We start from the raw sequence: 21,093 nt of genomic DNA on the forward strand, positions 1-21,093 counted from the left end.
TTCCCAATTTTGACAAGGAATTTTTCTCAAAAAATGGTCCGTATTGGTAGAATGTAGAGAGTATGGGTCCATTTTGTTGAAACTTTAGTCATTTTATCAAATTTATCCAATTTATTCACTGAATAAATGCTTAGACGAAATGTGTTGGCCTGAACGGCCAAATTTCGTTGCCCACCTCAAACCTAGTCAGGACGTTAGTTCTTCGTTAGTTTTCGATAGTTCTCGTAAAATTTTCGTTAGTTCCCAAAATTTATCCAATTTATTCGCCGATTAGAAAATGGAAGCAATTTGAAATTTCCCAATTTTGACAGGGAATTTTTCTCAAAAAATGGTTCGTATTGATAGAATGTAGAGAGTATGGGTGAATTTTGTTGAAACTTTAGTCATTTTATCAAATTTATCCAATTTATTCACTGAATAAATGCTTAGACGAAATGTGTTGACCTGAACGGCCAAATTTCGTTGCCCACCTCAAACCTAGTCAGGACGTTAGTTCTTCGTTAGTTTTCGACAGTTCTCTTAAAATTTTCGTTAGTTCTCAAAATTTATCCAATTTATTCGCCGATTAGAAAATGGAAGCAAATTGAAATTTCCCAATTTTGACTCGAAACGTTTATCAAAAAATGGTCCGTATTGGTAGAATGTAGAGAGTATGGGTCAGTTTGTTGAAACTTTAGTAATTTTATCAAATTTATCCAATTTATTCACTGAATAAATGCTTAGACGAAATGTGTTGGCCTGAACGGCCAAATTTCGTTGCCCACCTGAAACCTAGTCAGGACGTTAGTTCTTCGTTAGTTTTCGATAGTTCTCGTAAAATATTCGTTATTTCCCAAAATTTATCCCATTTATTCGCCGATTAGAAAATGAAAGCAATTTGAAATTTCCCAATTTTGACAGGGAATTTTTCTCAAAAATGGTCCGTAATGGTAGAATGTAGAGAGTATGGGTCAATTTTGTTGAAACTTTAGTCATTTTATCAAATTTATCCAATTTATTCACTGAATAAATGCTTAGACGAAATGTGTTGACCTGAACGGCCAAATTTCGTTGCCCACCTCAAACCTAGTCAGGAAGTTAGTTCTTCGTTAATTTTCGACAGTTCTCTTAAAATTTTCGTTAGTTCTCAAAATTTATCCAATTTATTCACCGATGAGAAAATGGAAGCAAATTGAAATTTCCCAATTTTGACACGGAATTATTCTCAAACAATGGTCCGTATTGGTAGAATGTATAGAATATGAGTCAATTTTGTTGAAACCTTAGTAATTTTTTTCAAATTTATCCAATTTATTCACTGAATAAATGCTTAGACTAAATGTGTTGGCCTGAACGGCCAAATTTCGTTTCCCACCTCAAACCTAATCAGGACGTTAGTACTTCGTTAGTTTTCGATAGTTCTCGTAAAATTTTCGTTAGTTCCCAAAATTTATCCAATTTATTCGCCGATTTGAAAATGGAAGCAATTTGAAATTTCCCAATTTTAACAGGGAATTTTTCTCAAAAAATGGTCCGTATTGGTAGAATGTAGAGAGTATGGGTCAATTTTGTTGAAACTTTAGTAATCTTATCAAATTTATCCAATTTATTCACTGAATAAATGCTTAGACGAAATGTGTTGGCCTGAACGGCCAAATTTCGTTGCCCATTTCAAACCTAGTCAGGACGTTAGTTCTTCGTTAGTTTTCGACAGTTCTCTTAAAATTTTCGTTAGTTCTCAAAATTTATCCAATTTATTCGCCGATGAGAAAATGGAAGCAAATTTAAATTTCTCAATTTTGACACGGAATTTTTCTCAAAAAATGGTCCGTATTGGTAGAATGTAGAGAGTATGGGTCAATTTTGTTGAAACCGTAGTAATTTTTTTTCAAATTTAGCCAATTTATTCACTGAATAAATGCTTAGACGAAATGTGTTGTCCTGAACGGCCAAATTTCGTTGCCCACCTCAAACCTAGTCAGGACGTTAGTACTTCGTTAGTTTTCGATAGTTCTCGTAAAATTTTCGTTAGTTCTTAAAATTTATCCAATTTATTCGCCGATTAGAAAATGGAAGCAATTTAAAATTTCCCAATTTTGACACGGAATTTTTCTCAAAAAATGGTCCGTATTGGTAGAATGTAGAGAGTATGGGTCAATTTTGTTGAAACTTTAGTCATTTTATCAAATTTATCCAATTTATTCACTGAATAAATGCTTAGACGAAATGTGTTGACCTGAACGGCCAAATTTCGTTGCCCACCTCAAACCTAGTCAGGACGTTAGTACTTCGTTAGTTTTCGATAGTTCTCGTAAAATTTTCGTTAGTTCCCAAAATTTATCCAATTTATTCGCCGATTAGAAGATGGAAGCAATTTGAAATTTCCCAATTTTAACAGGGAATTTTTCTCAAAAAATGGTCCGTATTGGTAGAATGTAGAGAGTATGGGTCAATTTTGTTGAAACTTTAGTAATCTTATCCAATTTATTCACTGAATAAATGCTTAGACGAAATGTGTTGGCCTGAACGGCCAAATTTCGTTGCCCACCTCAAACCTAGTCAGGACGTTACTTCTTCGTTAGTTCTCGATAGTTCTCGTAAAATTTTCGTTAGTTCTTAAAATTTATCCAATTTATTCGCCGATTAGAGAATGGAATCAATTTGAAATTTCCCAATTTTGACACGGAATTTTTCTCAAAAAATGGTCCGTATTGGTAGAATGTAGAGAGTATGGGTCAATTTTGTTGAAACTTTAGTAATCTTATCCAATTTATTCACTGAATAAATGCTTAGACGAAATGTGTTGGCCTGAACGGCCAAATTTCGTTGCCCACCTCAAACCTAGTCAGGACGTTACTTCTTCGTTAGTTCTCGATAGTTCTCGTAAAATTTTCGTTAGTTCTGAAAATTTATCCAATTTATTCGCCGATTAGAAAATGGAATCAATTTGAAATTTCCCAATTTTGACACGGAATTTTTCTCAAAAAATGGTCCGTATTGGTAGAATGTAGAGAGTATGGGTCAATTTTGTTGAAACTTTAGTCATTTTATCAAATTTATCCAATTTATTCACTGAATAAATGCTTAGACGAAATGTGTTGTCCTGAACGGCCAAATTTCGTTGCCCTCCTCAAACCTAGTCAGGACGTTAGTTCTTCGTTAGTTTTCGATAGTTCTCGTAAAATTTTCGTTAGTTCTCAAACTTTATCCTATTTATTCGCCGATTAGAAAATAGAAGCAATTTGAAGTTTCCCAATTTTGACACGGAATCTACCTCAAAAAATGGTCCGTGTTTGTAGAATGTAGGGAATGTGAATTAATTTTGTTGAAACTTTAGTCATTTTATCAAATGTATCTCATTTATTAACTGAATAAATGATTAGGCGAAATGTGTTGGCATTAGCGGCCAAATTTCGTTGCCCACCTGAAACCTAGTCAGGACGTTAGTTCTTCGTTAGTTCTCGTAAAATTTTCGTTAGTTCTCAAACTTTATCCTATTTATTCGCCGAACAAATAATGAAAGCAATTTGCAGTCTACTCAATCAATGTAACACTTTCTGAGGACAGTAGAGTCTGTGCTGTAGTTGAGGCAACATTCTTATGAGTTCGCTTATTAAATGTATTTTTTAATAACCATAAATAGGAGGCGGTCCAACACCATAAAGTTTGTTGAACTCTACCATGAACATAAATGTCTGGAATTTATGTAGTGTATGCACAGGAACAAACAGAAACAAGGGACGTATGAGGCCATAGTGCAGGAGATGGAATTGTATGGATATGACGTTGGGATGAAAACTTGAAAATAAAAAAGAATACTCTCTACGTACAACCAACAACTAAAGAAAATAGAAAAATCAAAGAAGTCAGGTTTCTTCCTTTACATGTCCTTGTGCATTATTGTACTCATTTCTCATTAAAAAAGAACCTGTGTAACCCGTTGCAGGACCTTTTTATTCGCCAACGACGGTATCCATGGATTACGAATGGATTCAGTCTGTCAGACAGCACAAAATAGCTGAAGCCACTATCGAACTTTTCTAGACTCGGGTAGAAAGTGTGTAAGCAGCGGCTCCATTACTTTGTAACCCCATATTTTTGTACCATCAAAACCTCATTTGTCAAATTTTGTACTATTTTTGTACTAGTCAAAAATGTTAAAAATAATTTTTGTACCATTCAACTTACCGTCGAAAAACAAAAATCAATTTTGGGGTTACAGGGTAACGTCTCAACCTCATCATCGGTTTCGGTGAGTCATCCACATCAAAATATTGTACTATTTATGTACCATTTTGTACCACTATTTAAGATTTTTGTACCCGTCAGTAACAGCCAGAAAAGAAGGCGGGAAAATTTGTACCTTGCAACCATATACTTTTGTACCGTCTCGAGTTGCTTCGTAGAATATTATGCTATTTTTGTACTAATTTTTAAAATTAAACCTTCTACACACCTACTTTGCAATAAGTGGATATCCGATTAAATACCGTTCTTAAAAATCCCCCCCAAATTTTCAAATTTGTATTTATTACTTAGAGGCTGCAATTCACAGAAAAAATTGGACAAAATTTTGTCGAAAGTGTGAGGCTTTTATCTACTTAATGTTGAAATAAAATCTTCAGAATAAGTACTTTCTAATAAGCCCCTCTTTGATAACTGTACCGTTACTGAAAACCGAAAATAATTTTCAAATTTTGTTTTTTTCACATTGATGTACTAATTATTATGAATACATGAACAATATATTATGATATTTGTGAGGTTTAGAGGTCTTCAAATCATCAATACAATTTAAAGAAATGTACTTTGTATCAAGTCCCTTTCCGGTTTTTGTACCGTCATGGAAAACCCGGGAAATATTTTAAAATTTCTCCTTCCTCGCAAAGAAAGTAGTAGAAAGTACAAATATAGAAGATATAGAAGATTTTATTTAAAGAATACTTAGATACTCACCTCACTCATTCGATAACATCTTGTCCATAGTTTCTTGTGAACTTCGTGTCTTAGCAAAAAAGGAAGAATTATATAATATTTCCCAGGTTTTCCGTGACGGTACAAAAATCAAAAAGGGGAATAGTAGAAAGTACAAATATAGAAGATTTTATTTAAAGAATACTTAGATACTCACCTCACTCAATCGATAACATCCCGTCCATAGTTTCTTGTGAACTTCGTGTCTTAGCAAAGAAGGAAGAATTATATAATATTTCCCGGTTTTCCGTGATGGTACAAAAATCAAAAAGGTGAATAGTAGAAAGTACAAATATAGAAGATTTTATTTAAAGAATACTTAGATACTCACCTCACTCATTCGATAACATCTCGTCCATAGTTTCTTGTGAACTTCGTGTCTTAGCAAAGAAGCAAGAATTATATAATATTTCCCAAGTTTTCCGTGACGGTACAAAAATCAAAAAAGGTCCTAAGTACGTAGAAAGTACAGATTTAGAAGATTCTATAAGAGAATACTTAAATACTAGCCTCACACATTCGATAATGTTTCGTCCATAGTTTCTTGTGAACTTCGTGTCTTAGCGAAGAAGGAAGAATTATATATTTCCCGGTTTTCCGTGACGGTACAAAAATCAAAAAAGGTCCTAAGTACGTAGAAAGTACAGATTTAGAAGATTCTATAAGAGAATACTTAAATACTAGCCTCACACATGCAATAATATTTCGTCCATAGTTTTTTGTGAACTTCGTGTCCTAGCAAAGAAGGAAGAATTGTAAAATATTTCCCGGGTTTTCCGTGACGGTACAAAATTCAAAAATGGGCTTAATTTATAGTACTGATTCATAATATTATATTTAGATAATACTTAGATACCAACCTCACACATTCGATAATATTTCGTCCATAGTTTCTTGTGAACTGCGTGTCTTAGCGAAGAAGTAAGAATATAAAAAAATATTTCCCGGGTTTTACGTGAAGGTACAAAAATCAGAAACGGTCTTAATATATAGTACTGATTCAGAAGATTTTATTTAAACTTTAAGCAAATATAAACCTCACAAATTCGATAAAATTTTGTCCAATTTTTTTCCGTGAATTGCTGCCTCTAAGTAATAAATACAAATTTGAAAATTTGGGGGGGGATTTTTAAGAACGGTATTTAATCGGATATTCACTTATTGCAAAGTAGGTGTGTAGAAGGTTTAATTTTAAAAATTAGTACAAAAATAGCATAATATTCTACGAAGCAACTCGAGACGGTACAAAAGTATATGTTTGCAAGGTACAAATTTTCCCGCCTTCTTTTCTGGCTGTTCCTGACGGGTACAAAAATCTTAAATAGTGGTACAAAATGGTACATAAATAGTACAATATTATGATGTGGATGACTCACCGAAACCGATGATGAGGTTGAGACGTTACCCTGTAACCCCAAAATTGATTTTTGTTTTTCGACGGTAAGTTGAATGGTACAAAAATTATTTTTAACATTTTTGACTAGTACAAAAATAGTACAAAATTTGACAAATGAGGTTTTGATGGTACAAAAATATGGGGTTACAAAGTAATGGAGCCGCTGCTTACACACTTTCTACCCGAGTCTAGAAAAGTTCGATAGTGGCTTCAGCTATTTTGTGCTGTCTGACAGACTGAATCCATTCGTAATCCATGGATACCGTCGTTGGCGAATAAAAAGGTCCTGCAACGGGTTACACAGGTTCTTTTTTAATGAGAAATGAGTACAATAATGCACAAGGACATGTAAAGGAAGAAACCTGACTTCTTTGATTTTTCTATATTCTTTAGTTGTTGGTTGTACGTAGAGAGTATTCTTTTTTATTTTCAAGTTTTCATCCCAACGTCATATCCATACAATTCCATCTCCTGCACTATGGCCTCATACGTCCCTTGTTTCTGTTTGTTCCTGTGTATACACTGCATCAATTCCACAGACATTTATGTTCATGGTAGAGTTCAACAAACTTTATGGTGTTGGACCGCCTCCTATTTATGGTTATTTAAAAATACATTTAATAAGCGAACTCATAAGAATGTTGCCTCAACTACAGCACAGACTCTACTGTCCTCAGAAAGTGTTACATTGATTGAGTAGACTGCAAATTGCTTTCATTATTTGTTCGGCGAATAAATAGGATAAAGTTTGAGAACTAACGAAAATTTTACGAGAACTAACGAAGAACTAACGTCCTGACTAGGTTTCAGGTGGGCAACGAAATTTGGTCGCTAATGCCAACATATTTCGCCTAATCATTTATTCAGTTAATAAATGAGATACATTTGATAAAATGACTAAAGTTTCAACAAAATTGATTCACATTCCCTACATTCTACAAACACGGACCATTTTTTGAGGTAGATTCCGTGTCAAAATTGGGAAACTTCAAATTGCTTCTATTTTTTGATCGGCGAATAAATAGGATAAATTTTGAGAACTAACGAAAATTTTACAAGAACTATCGTGAACTAACGAAGAACTAAGGTCCTGACTAGGTTTCAGGTGGGCAACGAAATTTGGCCGTTGAGGTCAACACATTTCGCCTAATCATTTATTCAGTTAATAAATGGCATACATTTGATAAATTGACTAAAGTTTCCACAAAATTGAATCATATTCTTTACATTCTACCAATACGGACAATTTTATAATAAAAATTCCATGTCAAAATTGGGAAACTTCAAATTGCTTCCATTTTTTGATCGGCGAATAAATTGTATAAATTTTTAGAACTAACGAAAATTTTACGAGAACTATCGAAAACTAACGAAGAACTAACGTCCTGACTAGGTTTGAGGTGGGCAACGAAATTTGGCCGTTCAGGCCAACACATTACGTCTAAGCATTTATTCAGTGAATAAATTGGATAAATTTGATAAAATGACTAAAGTTTCAACACAATTGACCCATACTCTCTACATTCTACCAATACGGACCATTTTTTGAGAAAAATTCCGTGTCAAAATTGGGAAAATTCAAATTGCTTCCATTTTCTAATCGGCGAATAAATTGGATAAATTTTGGGAACTAACGAAAATTTTACGAGAACTGTCGAAAACTAACGAAGAACTAACGTCCTGACTAGGTTTGAGGTGGGCAACGAAATTTGGCCGTTCAGGCCAACACATTTCGTCTAAGCATTTATTCAGTGAATAAATTGGATAAATTTGATAAAATGACTAAAGTTTCAACAAAATTGACCCATACTCTCTACATTCTACCAATACGGACCATTTTTTGAGAAAAATTCCGTGTCAAAATTGGGAAATTTCAAATTGCTTCCATTTTCTAATCGGCGAATAAATTGGATAAATTTTGAGAACTAACAAAAATTTTACGAGAACTATCGAGAACTAACGAAGAACTAACGCCCTGACTAGGTTTGATGTGGGCAACGAAATTTGGCCGTTCAGGACAACACATTTCGTCTAAGCATTTATTCAGTGAATAAATTGGATAAATTTGATAAAATGACTACAGTTTGAACAAAATTGACCCATACTCTCTACATTCTACCAAGACGAACCATTTTTTGAGAAAGATTCTGTGTCAAAATTGTGAAATTTCAAATTGCTTCCATTTTTTAATCGGCGAATAAATTGGATAAATTTTGAGAACTAACGAAAATTTTACGAGAACTATCGAGAACTAACGAAGAACTAACGTCCTGAGTAGGTTTGAGGTGGGCAACGAGATTTGGCCGTTCAGGCCAACTCATTTTGTCTAAGCATTTATTCAGTGAATAAATTGGATAAGTTTGATAAAATGACTAAAGTTTGAACAAAATTGACCCATTCTCTCTACATTCTATCAATACGAACCATTTTTTGAGAAAAATTCCGTGTCAAATTTGGGAAATTTCAAATTGCTTCCATTTTCTAATCGGCGAATAAATTGGATAAATTTTGAGAACTAACGAAAATTTTACGAGAACTATCGAGAACAAACGAAGAACTAACGTCCTGACTAGGTTTGATGTGGGCAACGAAATTTGGCCGTTCAGGCCAACACATTTGGTCTAAGCATTTATTCAGTGAATAAATTGGATAAGTTTGATAAAATGAGTAAAGTTTTAACAAAATTGACCCATACTCTCTACATTCTACCAATACGGACCATTTTTTGAGAAGAATTCCGTGCCAAAATTGGGAAATTTCAAATTGCTTCCATTTTCTAATCGGCGAATAAATTGGATAAATTTTGAGAACTAACGAAAATTTTACGAGAACTATCGAGAACTAACAAAGAACTAACGTCCTGACTAGGTTTGAGGTGGGCAACGAAATTTGGCCGTTCAGGACAACACAATTCGTCTAAGCATTTATTCAGTGAATAAATTGGATAAATTTGATAAAATGACTAAAGTTTTAACAAAATTGACCCATACTCTCTTCATTCTATCAATACGGACAATTTTTTGAGAAAAATTCCGTGTCAAAATTGGGAAATTTCAAATTGCTTCCATTTTCTAATCGGCGAATAAATTGGATAAATTTTGAGAACTAACGAAAATTTTACGAGAACTATCGAGAACTAACAAAGAACTAATGTCCTGACTTGGTTTGAGGTAGGCAACGAAATTTGGCAGTTCAGGACAACACAATTCGTCTAAGCATTTATTCAGTGAATAAATTGGATAAATTTGATAAAATGACTAAAGTTTTAACAAAATTGACCCATACTCTCTACATTCTACCAATACGGACCATATTTTGGGAAAAATTCCGTGTCAAAATTGGGAAATTTCAAATTGCTTTCATTTTCTAATCGGCGAATAAATTGGATAAATTTTGAGAACTAACGAAAATTTTACGAGAACTATCGAGAACTAACGAAGAACTAACGTCCTGACTAGGTTTGAGGTGGGCAACGAAATTTGGCCGTTCAGTACAACACATTTCGTCTAAGCATTTATTCAGTGAATAAATTGGATAAATTTGATAAAATGACTAAAGTTTTAACAAAATTGACCCATACTCTCTTCATTCTATCAATACGGACCATTTTTTGAGAAAAATTCCGTGTCAAAATTGGGAAATTTCAAATTGCTTCCATTTTCTAATCGGCGAATAAATTGGATAAATTTTGAGAACTAACGAAAATTTTACGAGAACTATCGAGAACTAACAAAGAACTAACGTCCTGACTAGGTTTGAGGTAGGGAACGAAATTTGGCCGTTCAGGACAACACAATTCGTCTAAGCATTTATTCAGTGAATAAATTGGATAAATTTGATAAAATGACTAAATTTTTAACAAAATTGACCCATACTCTCTACATTCTACCAATACGGACCATTTTTTGAGAAAAATTCCGTGTCAAAATTGGGAAATTTCAAATTGCTTCCATTTTCTAATCGGCGAATAAATTGGATAAATTTTGAGAACTAACGAAAATTTTACGAGAACTATCGAGAAATAACGAAGAACTAACGTCCTGACTAGGTTTGAGGTGGGCAACGAAATTTGGCCGTTCAGGACAACACATTTCGTCTAAGCATTTATTCAGTGAATAAATTGGATAAATTTGATAAAATGACTAAAGTTTTAACAAAATTGACCCATACTCTCTACATTCTACCAAAACGAACCATTTTTTGAGAAAGATTCTGTGTCAAAATTGGGAAATTTCAAATTGCTTCCATTTTTTAATCGGCGAATAAATTGGATAAATTTTGAGAACTAACGAAAATTTTACGAGAACTATCGAGAACTAACGAAGAACTAACGTCCTGACTAGGTTTGAGGTGGGCAACGAGATTTGGCCGTTCAGGCCAACACATTTTGTCTAAGCACTTATTCAGTGAATAAATTGGATAAGTTTGATAAAATGACTAAAGTTTGAACAAAATTGACCCATACTCTCTACATTCTATCAATACGAACCATTTTTTGAGAAAAATTCCATGTCAAAATTGGGAAATTTCAAATTGCTTCCATTTTCTAATCGGCGAATAAATTGGATAAATTTTGAGAACTAACGAAAATTTTACGAGAACTATCGAGAACTAACGAAGAACTAACGTCCTGACTAGGTTTGATGTGGGCAACGAAATTTGGCCGTTCAGGCCAACTCATTTGGTCTAAGCATTTATTCAGTGAATATATTGGATAAGTTTGATAAAATGACTAAAGTTTTAACAAAATTGACCCATACTCTCGACATTCTACCAATACGGACCATTTTTTGAGAAGAATTCCGTGCCAAAATTGGGAAATTTCAAATTGCTTCCATTCTCTAATCGGCGAATAAATTGGATAAATTTTGAGAACTAACGAAAATTTTACGAGAACTATCGAGAACTAACAAAGAACTAACGTCCTGACTAGGTTTGAGGTGGGCAACGAAATTTGGCCGTTCAGGACAACACATTTCGTCTAAGCATTTATTCAGTGAATAAATTGGATAAATTTGATAAAATGACTAAAGTTTTAACAAAATTTACCCATACTCTCTTCATTCTATCAATACGGACCATTTTTTGAGAAAAATTCCGTGTCAAAATTGGGAAATTTCAAATTGCTTCCATTTTCTAATCGGCGAATAAATTGGATACATTTTGAGAACTAACGAAAATTTTACGAGAACTATCGAGAACTAACAAAGAACTAACGTCCTGACTAGGTTTGAGGTAGGGAACGAAATTTGGCCGTTCAGGACAACACAATTCGTCTAAGCATTTATTCAGTGAATAAATTGGATAAATTTGATAAAATGACTAAAGTTTTAACAAAATTGACCCATACTATCTACATTCTACCAATACGGACCATTTTTTGAGAAAAATTCCTTGTGAAAATTGGGAAATTTCAAATTGCTTCCATTTTCTAATCGGCGAATAAATTGGATAAATTTTGAGAACTAACGAAAATTTTACGAAAACTGTCGATAAATAACTAAGAACTAACGTCCTGACTAGGTTTGAGGTGGGCAACGAAATTTGGCCGTTCAGGACAACACATTTCGTCTAAGCATTTATTCAGTGAATAAATTGGATAGATTTGATAAAATGACTAAAGTTTTAACAAAATTGACCCATACTCTCTACATTCTACCAATACGGACCATTTTTTGAGAAAAATTCCGTGTCAAAATTGGGAAATTTCAAATTGCTTCCATTTTCTAATCGGCGATTAAATTGGACAAATTTTGAGAACTAACGAAAATTTTACGAGAACTATCGAGTACTAACGAAGAACTAACGTCCAGACTAGGTTTGAGGTGGGCAACGAAATTTGGCCGTTCAGGACAACACATTTCGTCTAAGCATTTATTCAGTGAATAAATTGGATAAGTTTGATAAAATGACTAAAGTTTTAACAAAATTGGCCCATACTCTCTACATTCTACCAATACGGACCATTTTTTGAGAAAAATTCCGTGTCAAAATTGGGAAATTTCAAATTGCTTCCATTTTCTAATCGGCGAATAAATTGGATAAATTTTGAGAACTAACGAAAATTTTACGAGAACTATCGAGAACTAACGAAGAACTAACGTCCTGACTAGGTTTGAGGTGGGCAACGAAATTTGGCCGTTCAGTACAACACATTTCGTCTAAGCATTTATTCAGTGAATAAATTGGATAAATTTGATAAAATGACTAAAGTTTTAACAAAATTGACCCATACTCTCTTCATTCTATCAATACGGACCATTTTTTGAGAAAAATTCCGTGTCAAAATTGGGAAATTTCAAATTGCTTCCATTTTCTAATCGGCGAATAAATTGGATAAATTTTGAGAACTAACGAAAATTTTACGAGAACTATCGAGAACTAACAAAGAACTAACGTCCTGACTAGGTTTGAGGTAGGGAACGAAATTTGGCCGTTCAGGACAACACAATTCGTCTAAGCATTTATTCAGTGAATAAATTGGATAAATTTGATAAAATGACTAAATTTTTAACAAAATTGACCCATACTCTCTACATTCTACCAATACGGACCATTTTTTGAGAAAAATTCCGTGTCAAAATTGGGAAATTTCAAATTGCTTCCATTTTCTAATCGGCGAATAAATTGGATAAATTTTGAGAACTAACGAAAATTTTACGAGAACTATCGAGAAATAACGAAGAACTAACGTCCTGACTAGGTTTGAGGTGGGCAACGAAATTTGGCCGTTCAGGACAACACATTTCGTCTAAGCATTTATTCAGTGAATAAATTGGATAAATTTGATAAAATGACTAAAGTTTTAACAAAATTGACCCATACTCTCTACATTCTATCAATACGGACCATTTTCTGAGAAAAATTCTCTGCCAAAATTGGGAAATTTCAAATTGCTTCTATTTTGTAATCGGCGAATAAATTGGATAAATTTTGAGAACTAACGAAAATTTTACGAGAACTATCGAGAACTAACAAAGAACTAACGTCCTGACTATGTTTGAGGTGGGCAACGAAATTTGGCCGTTCAGGACAACACATTTCGTCTAAGCATTTATTCAGTGAATAAATTGGATAAATTTGATAAAATGACTAAAGTTTCAACAAAATTGACCCATACTCTCTTCATTCTATCAATACGGACCATTTTTTGAGAAAAATTCCGTGTCAAAATTGGGAAATTTCAAATTGCTTCCATTTTCTAATCGGCGAATAAATTGGATAAATTTTGAGAACTAAGGAAAATTTTACGAGAACTATCGAGAACTAACAAAGAACTAACGTCCTGACTAGGTTTGAGGTAGGGAACGAAATTTGGCCGTTCAGGACAACACAATTCGTCTAAGCATTTATTCAGTGAATAAATTGGATAAATTTGATAAAATGACTAAATTTTTAACAAAATTGACCCATACTCTCTACATTCTACCAATGCGGACCATTTTTTGAGAAAAATTCCGTGTCAAAATTGGGAAATTTCAAATTGCTTCCATTTTCTAATCGGCGAATAAATTGGATAAATTTTGAGAACTAACGAAAATTTTATGAGAACTAACGGGAACTAACGAAAATCAATCGATCTGGATGGTTTTCGGTTCGAATTTGAATATGGGTCGAAAAAGTGTTAAGTTGGCCCGACCCATTTATTTCCTTAATAGTTTCTATGTATTTTCGGAACTAACGAAAATTTTATAAAAACTATCGAGAACTGCCGAGGAACTAACGTCATGACTAGGTTTGAGTTGGGCAACGAAATTTGGCCGTTCAGGACAACACAATTCGTCTAAGCATTTATTCAGTGAATAAATTGGATAAATTTGATAAAATGACTAAAGTTTTAACAAAATTGACCCATACTCTCTACATTCTACCAATACGGACCATTTTTTGAGAAGAATTCCGTGTCAAAATGGAAAATTTCAAATTGCTTCCATTTTTCCATTTTCTAATCGGCGAATAAATTGGATAAATTTTGAGAACTAACAAAAATTTTACGAGAACTGTCGAAAACTAACGAAGAACTAACGTCCTGACTAGGTTTGATGTGGGCAACGAAATTTGGCCGTTCAGGACAACACAATTCGTCTAAGCATTTATTCAGTGAATAAATTGGATAAATTTGATAAAATGACTAAAGTTTTAACAAAATTGACCCATACTCTCTACATTCTACCAATACGGACCATTTTTTGAGAAGAATTCCGTGTCAAAATTGGAAAATTTCAAATTGCTTCCATTTTTCCATTTTCTAATCGGCGAATAAATTGGATAAATTTTGAGAACTAACAAAAATTTTACGAGAACTGTCGAAAACTAACGAAGAACTAACGTCCTGACTAGGTTTGATGTGGGCAACGAAATTTGGCCGTTCAGGACAACACAATTCGTCTAAGCATTTATTCAGTGAATAAATTGGATAAATTTGATAAAATGACTAAAGTTTTAACAAAATTGACCCATACTCTCTACATTCTACCAATACGGACCATTTTTTGAGAAAAGTTCCGAGTCAAAATTGGGAAATTTCAATTTGCTTCCATTTTCTAATCGGCGAATAAATTGGATAAATTTTGAGAACTAACGAAAATTTTACGAGAACTATCGAAAACTAACGAAGAACTAACGTCCTGACTAGGTTTGAGGTGGGCAACGAAATTTAGCGGTACAGGCCAACACATTTCTTCTAAGCATTTATTCAGTGAATAAATTGGATAAATTTGATAAAATGACTAAAGTTTCAAGAAAATTGACTCATAATCTCTACATTCTACCAATACGGACCATATTTTGATAAAATTTCCGTGTCAAAATTGGAAAACTGCAAATTACCTCAATTTATTGTTCGGCGAATAAATTGGATAAATTTTGAGAACTAACGAAAATTTTATGAGAACTAACGGGAACTAACGAAAATCAATCGATCTGGATGGTTTTCGGTTGGAATTTGAATATGGGTCGAAAAAGTGTGAAGTTGGCCCGACCCATTTATTTCCTTAATAGTTTTTATGTATTTTCGGAACTAACGAAAATTTTATGAGAACTATCGAGAACTAACGAAGAACTAACGTCCTGACTAGTTTTGAAGTGGGCAACGCGAATGGGTCGGGCCAACTTCACAGGGGTTGTATAGAGTACATGTATTGCGATGTTGTTGTCGAATTGGGCATTGTAAAAACAAATGTGTGGTTGATTGTATAGGTTCTCCATACTGACAGGAAGTTGCAGGCACGGTATATGAACTGGGATGTATAACAACGTGACCTGTAAGCATTCGCATGGTAAACACTAAAACTGCACGGGGTAGGTTAATGTGTTGAAACCAAGGACGTTTATTGCCGACTTGTGCATGCCATCTGTATGTATTGGTATTCAGGAGTTGCTGGGTGCACCAATCGTCCCATTGTTGTTCTACTTTGATTTTTACCCGTGGGAGGAGGTCAGTGTACGGCAGGCGCATCGGGGTAACAGTTTCTTTCGTTCTTGCTTGTTTAGCCATTACATCAACGCGATCTTGATATTTATTGAGGTCACTGTGGGCGCGAATATATGTGAAGGTCGCTGACAGACCCTGCCGTTGAAGGTCTAGCATGATTCGGAGAATAAGATAGGGAAATACCGTTAATTTATATGCTGCCCGACCTGTTCGTGCTAACGTTTGAAGTACACTCAATGCGTCCGTAAGAATTAAAGAATGATCGAGTCGTAACTGCAAGGCGAATTGTAGTGCTTTATAGATAGCATAACATTCCGCCGAGAAGATCGACATATCGGATGGGAGGGAAAATTGTCGGGTGATGTTATGAGATGGTACGTAAAAAGCGCATCCCACACCGTCTGCAGACTTCGATCCGTCAGTATAAATAAAGGTTGATGTGGGCCACAATTCTCTATAATTTTCATGTCTGCCATGATCTTCATATTGTATCTCTACTCGGGGTTCTGTGGGAATATTCAGTTGATATAAAAGCGGGTCCGGATGGGTAAAAGTTTGGTGGTAAGCTTCAGGGTCTATATTGTAAAATTGTAAGAAGAAAAAACGTTTAGTGGGGGGAGGGGGGGGGTCGGGAGGCCGAACCATTGTCGTTGAATCGCAAATGTTTTATTAAAGGAATGAGCGTGTCGCGCCCACGATTTGAACAAATATTGCACGGTGAGTTTGATGCGTCGGTGTGACAAAGAGGATTCATTGCTTTCTAAATATACACTAACATTGGGACTGGACGGCATGAGTCCTAGACATGTACGTAAGGCTCGTCGTTGTAATACGTCTATAGACGTAAGAAGTTTTGGATTGGCCCACCATATGCTGGTGCTGCATAATCAAACAATGCACGAAAACAATTTTTATAAAATAATAGCTTTTATATCATACTTTTGTTTACAATTTACCATGGATACTACATAGTTGTTTTACATTTCCATAGTTTCAGCATTTTTTCCTGATTTAAGTTAAACAATTCATTACCTATTGTAACACTAAGAATAACACATTTTTAAAGAAAAGATTCCAACATAGATTAATACAATACAGATTGAATAGTTGTGTGCTTGAGAAAGCATGTGTTGACAGGGGCGACACATAGTGCTGGTAGATAAAAGGGCCCATTCCAAACTGTTGCCGCAGTGTGGGCAGCATGCTGTTGTCTAAAATGTCCACATAAACACCACTGTTCATTTCGCCATTGACCAAACCTAGAAAAACAGCTCCTGACCATAACACTACCGCCACGTTCACTTGTGTGTCCGGTGACGTTTGGCTATGTAGTGTTATGACTAAACGAAACCTACAATCTTCATCAATGTCAGATAGTTCGTTCAATCTACTAATTCATGGAACGTTCGGGGCCGGAATTATTCAAAATAGCATCACTTTCTTTTGTTTTATTTACGTGGAATAGCAAGACATTTTATCCCTCCTTCGAGATGTATATTGACAGTCCATCAAAATAGAAGAGACTATTTGTAATTTATGCTTGTAAGAACATAACATCAGATGCCTTGCTCTCTGATTGGCTACGTTTTGTTGGTGGTTGCAATTATTGCATCTGATAACCAGTAAAATCATTTAAATTATAACATATAGAAATTCATTAATTATGTGTTATGTACAAAACACCGCAAAAGGCTCCTTGGTAGCAGATGTAAATGCACTGAATGATCATTAAAGCACGACCACCAACATAATGCCCCATCAGATCACATTCGACCATAGAACGATGCTTGCCATGGATTTTGTAAATGTCAGTATATATTGCAAAGGATCACCTGATGTCCCATGCCTCTGTCACAAAGTATGCTTTGGGCTTACAAGAACCCTCAGCTGTGAAAACCTGCATAACGCTCCCCCTTACTTGTTCACCAGAATGAAGCACATGTGTTGATAGAAAGAGATGGAAGTAAGTGTAGTGTCTGTAAGTTGTTAGAACATATACAGGGTGTATCATAATAGAGCAAACAACTTTGATAATTTATTTCTACTAAACTATACGGAATACAACAATGATGATTTTTATGTATCAATCAGTAACACTTCAAGTTTCTATGAATGTCTACAAATGTCTAAAAATGGCTACCAATAGCTACAAATGTCTACAAATGTTCAATGTGGTTTCTACCAGTTATGCGACACACACCCCATCTAAATTCTAGTTCTTGCTACACTTTTCCCAAGAACTTCTCGTCCACCAAAGCAAGGATGTTTCTTATTCTCTCCTTTAGTTGTTGCACATTCTGTAGCATAGATGGCACATAGACATCGTCTTTCACAAAGCACCAAATGCAGAAGTCTAGAGGTGTAAACTCTGGGGACCTGTGAAAGTCGCCATTTTCTTTAATACTACATCAGCGCCACAATGACCGTCCTTACAAGAGTCTTGCGCATGGAAAACAAAATTTAGATATTTTCTCATTGTCATACAACAAACCTTATTGTTGTGTTTCAGATTTTTTAACAATACATCTGATAAGTTGTTTATTATAATATACGTTCTTTATCGCCAAAAATTGGATAAACTCTTGCACTCTATTTAATTGCAGATACCTTTACGAGGGTCATCACCTTCATGGCAAGCATGTTCCAGCGGATGAAGAATTTCTTGGTGGCTATGTATATCAACCCATTTGCACCCTCCAGTCCTACTATGGAGAATCTCCACTCGATCACAGCCCTTGGCTTGTTCCTGTGTTTCACCATCATCGCATCGGTCCAGTATCTCGGGCAGCCAATCAACTGCATCACAAAGGCTGGAGATACTGAAGCATCTCAGCTCACGAAGGACCACTGCTGGAATTCCAGGATCTTCCGCTTCCCGCCGAATTACAACTGCATCAAGGGAAATAACTACTGGGCTTACTACCGTTGGTCTCCCGTGATCCTCTTGGGAAAAGGGCTCATTTTCCTGCTGGTCTCTGTCTTCTGCACATCAAGTCGCTGGCTGGCTGCTCCTTCCACCTGCAGCAAGACGTTCATAAAACATCGCTACTCAAGGGAACACGACATAGTCACGAAAACTCATATCTTCTTTCTCGCATGCCACGTATTCATTTGGGTGAACGCAATGGTCAATTTCCTATTCGTCGACTGGTTCCTCGGAAATCCCTTCCTTAAGTATGGCCTTGAAATCGTGAAGATGCCCTACCTGGACCAATCTAGGAGGAACGATACCATCTTGACTATTTTCCCACGAGTCATACGATGCTACATGAACGACACAGATGTATGCAACTTGCCAATCAATGTGTTGAATGAGAAGATATTCATTGGTCTCTGCATGTGGTTTCTGGCCCTCGCTGCAATCATATGCCTACAGGTATGCTTCGACTTGAATCATCTGCTCTTTCCGACAGACCATCAGCAACGTCCCGTTAGGTATGCCACCATGAAACACAAGATTAAACAAGTGAAAAAGATGAAGGATGATATGATCGAGTTTGATATCTCTCCGGGAGATCAGATTTGCGTGCGTTATCCAGATAACCCACCCAAGGATACTCTGCAAGTTGTTCCGGACAAGAAAGGGTTGCCAACCAAAGGCAGCCTCCCGGTCGTTCCTGATAGTGGAGGGATGCCCCCCAAGGACAGTCCTCTAAACGTCCTTGGCAATGAAAAGAATGGGAAGAATGGATACGTTCTCCTCCCTGTGGCAGAAGACCTGCCCTAAGATGCTTAACATAAATGAAACTGCAAACAACACATTGTATGTCAATGATGGGGAAGTGTTTGAACAGCAAGATGTTTAGAAAACCTATAGTGAACTTCCATGTCCATGTGGTCTTCGTGCCAACAGTGTGGACATTTTTTGGTCGGTAGAAGGAACTCGGTGTGGACACAATCGTTAGCACTCTTTGTTAATAATAAGCAATAAAATAAATAGATGTAATGTCAAAATTTTGCGTCATTTGTACAAATTTGATGTGTTTGATTGGAAGTAATTGTAAAATTCTGTTAATTAAAACTAAATTAGTGTATTTTTATCATAAACGTTGTAAACGAAGTGTCAAATGCTTTTGGTGAGAAGAAAGATCCGAGGCACATTCATTAATAAACACACTTCGTTGATAGTAAGGAACAAAATGCATTTTGGAAGTCCCACATCAAACTTCGATTTCATTTGTAAGAAATTTAATGTATTTGATTGGAAGTATGTAAATTTCTATGCTAATAATAACAACCTTCATACATCTTTTTTATAATCAGATTGAAAAGTAAATGTATTCGATTCGAAATGACAATAAAAGTTAGTGTCCACCATAATAAAAATTGCATTAATTTATTTTCAAACCATGGAATAATGTTTCCATGTGCTGAACTACACTCGTAAGATAAAGGTAAAGGTGCCCCTGTGCATGTGCACACATGCCATGAAGATATATGAGGCGATGTGGAGGTAGAGCTTCACATATTCTTGATCTCGACTCTAGTTGCGATGATGTGATCAGCATCATGCCCGATTGCCTTCAACCCCCACCCCAAGGGTTGCCCCCAGGTACCCATTGACACGAGGTTTGGTGGACTTAATTTATTTCGTAACAGTAGGAATATCAAACCGTTTTCTGTGATTAGCACAGTCTGGTCAGATTTGAGACATAGCCCTGCAAACTATGGCTCGTGGGGTTTGATTTCATGTGACACACGCAAGTACTAATAGAGCCTGTAATGTTGATTGATTGATTTATTTTACTTCGCTTTTTGTGCTACTTTTGGCTAATTTGCGAAGATGGGAATGAGTGATGATATGATGAAATTGATGAATAGACACTCACAAACATCCATCTCCACACCGGGATTCCAATCCAGGACACCTGGCGTCGTAGCGCGGTGTGCTAACCACTCCGCCACGGGGGCCGGCAGAGCCTGTAATGTTATATTGAGGTATTATCATTAGTATAAGTACAATATAAAGGGGCCCAAAAGTGTGTGTGTTTGCCTTTAATAGTTAATAAAAACTTTCTAATAAATTTTGCAAAATTTCAGTAATTCGCTACCGTTTTTCTTAACCCTTAGTACGCCGCTCGGTCTGACGAAAGTAAGCCCAGTGTCGCCGAGGCTTTGAGCGGGAAATTTGAATTCGTATGCATAATGGAGAAAAATCGTAATAACTCTGGCACTATGGGACCAATCTACTTCGGATAACTTTTGTTTTGCAGGCAATACATCGGTGCATGCAACCATGTAAAATTTGGATGCCCCAACCGTGGGCGGGTTACGGGCGGGGGCTGCATCCCCCCCATTTCAATGAAAAAAT

General features: G+C 35.5%; 1 protein-coding gene across 3 annotated transcripts in view; it reads left to right on the top strand.

The window, feature by feature from the left end:
- LOC145997231 (innexin inx3-like) overlaps nt 1-20,091 on the top strand; it is a 68,115-nt gene extending 48,024 nt beyond the window's left edge. For all 3 annotated transcript variants that reach the window (XM_083134028.1, XM_083134025.1, XM_083134027.1), the window contains exon 2: nt 18,386-20,091. In XM_083134028.1, coding sequence (XP_082990154.1) covers nt 18,412-19,509 — 1,098 coding nt within the window. In that variant the 5' untranslated portion in view covers nt 18,386-18,411 and the 3' untranslated portion in view covers nt 19,510-20,091. The remainder of the gene's footprint in view (nt 1-18,385) is intronic.
- Nucleotides 20,092-21,093: the final 1,002 nt, after the last annotated feature.

Source organism: Lepisma saccharinum, chromosome 13 (assembly GCF_977018435.1).
Source record: "Lepisma saccharinum chromosome 13, izLepSacc3.1, whole genome shotgun sequence".
Classification (NCBI taxonomy): domain Eukaryota; kingdom Metazoa; phylum Arthropoda; class Insecta; order Zygentoma; family Lepismatidae; genus Lepisma; species Lepisma saccharinum.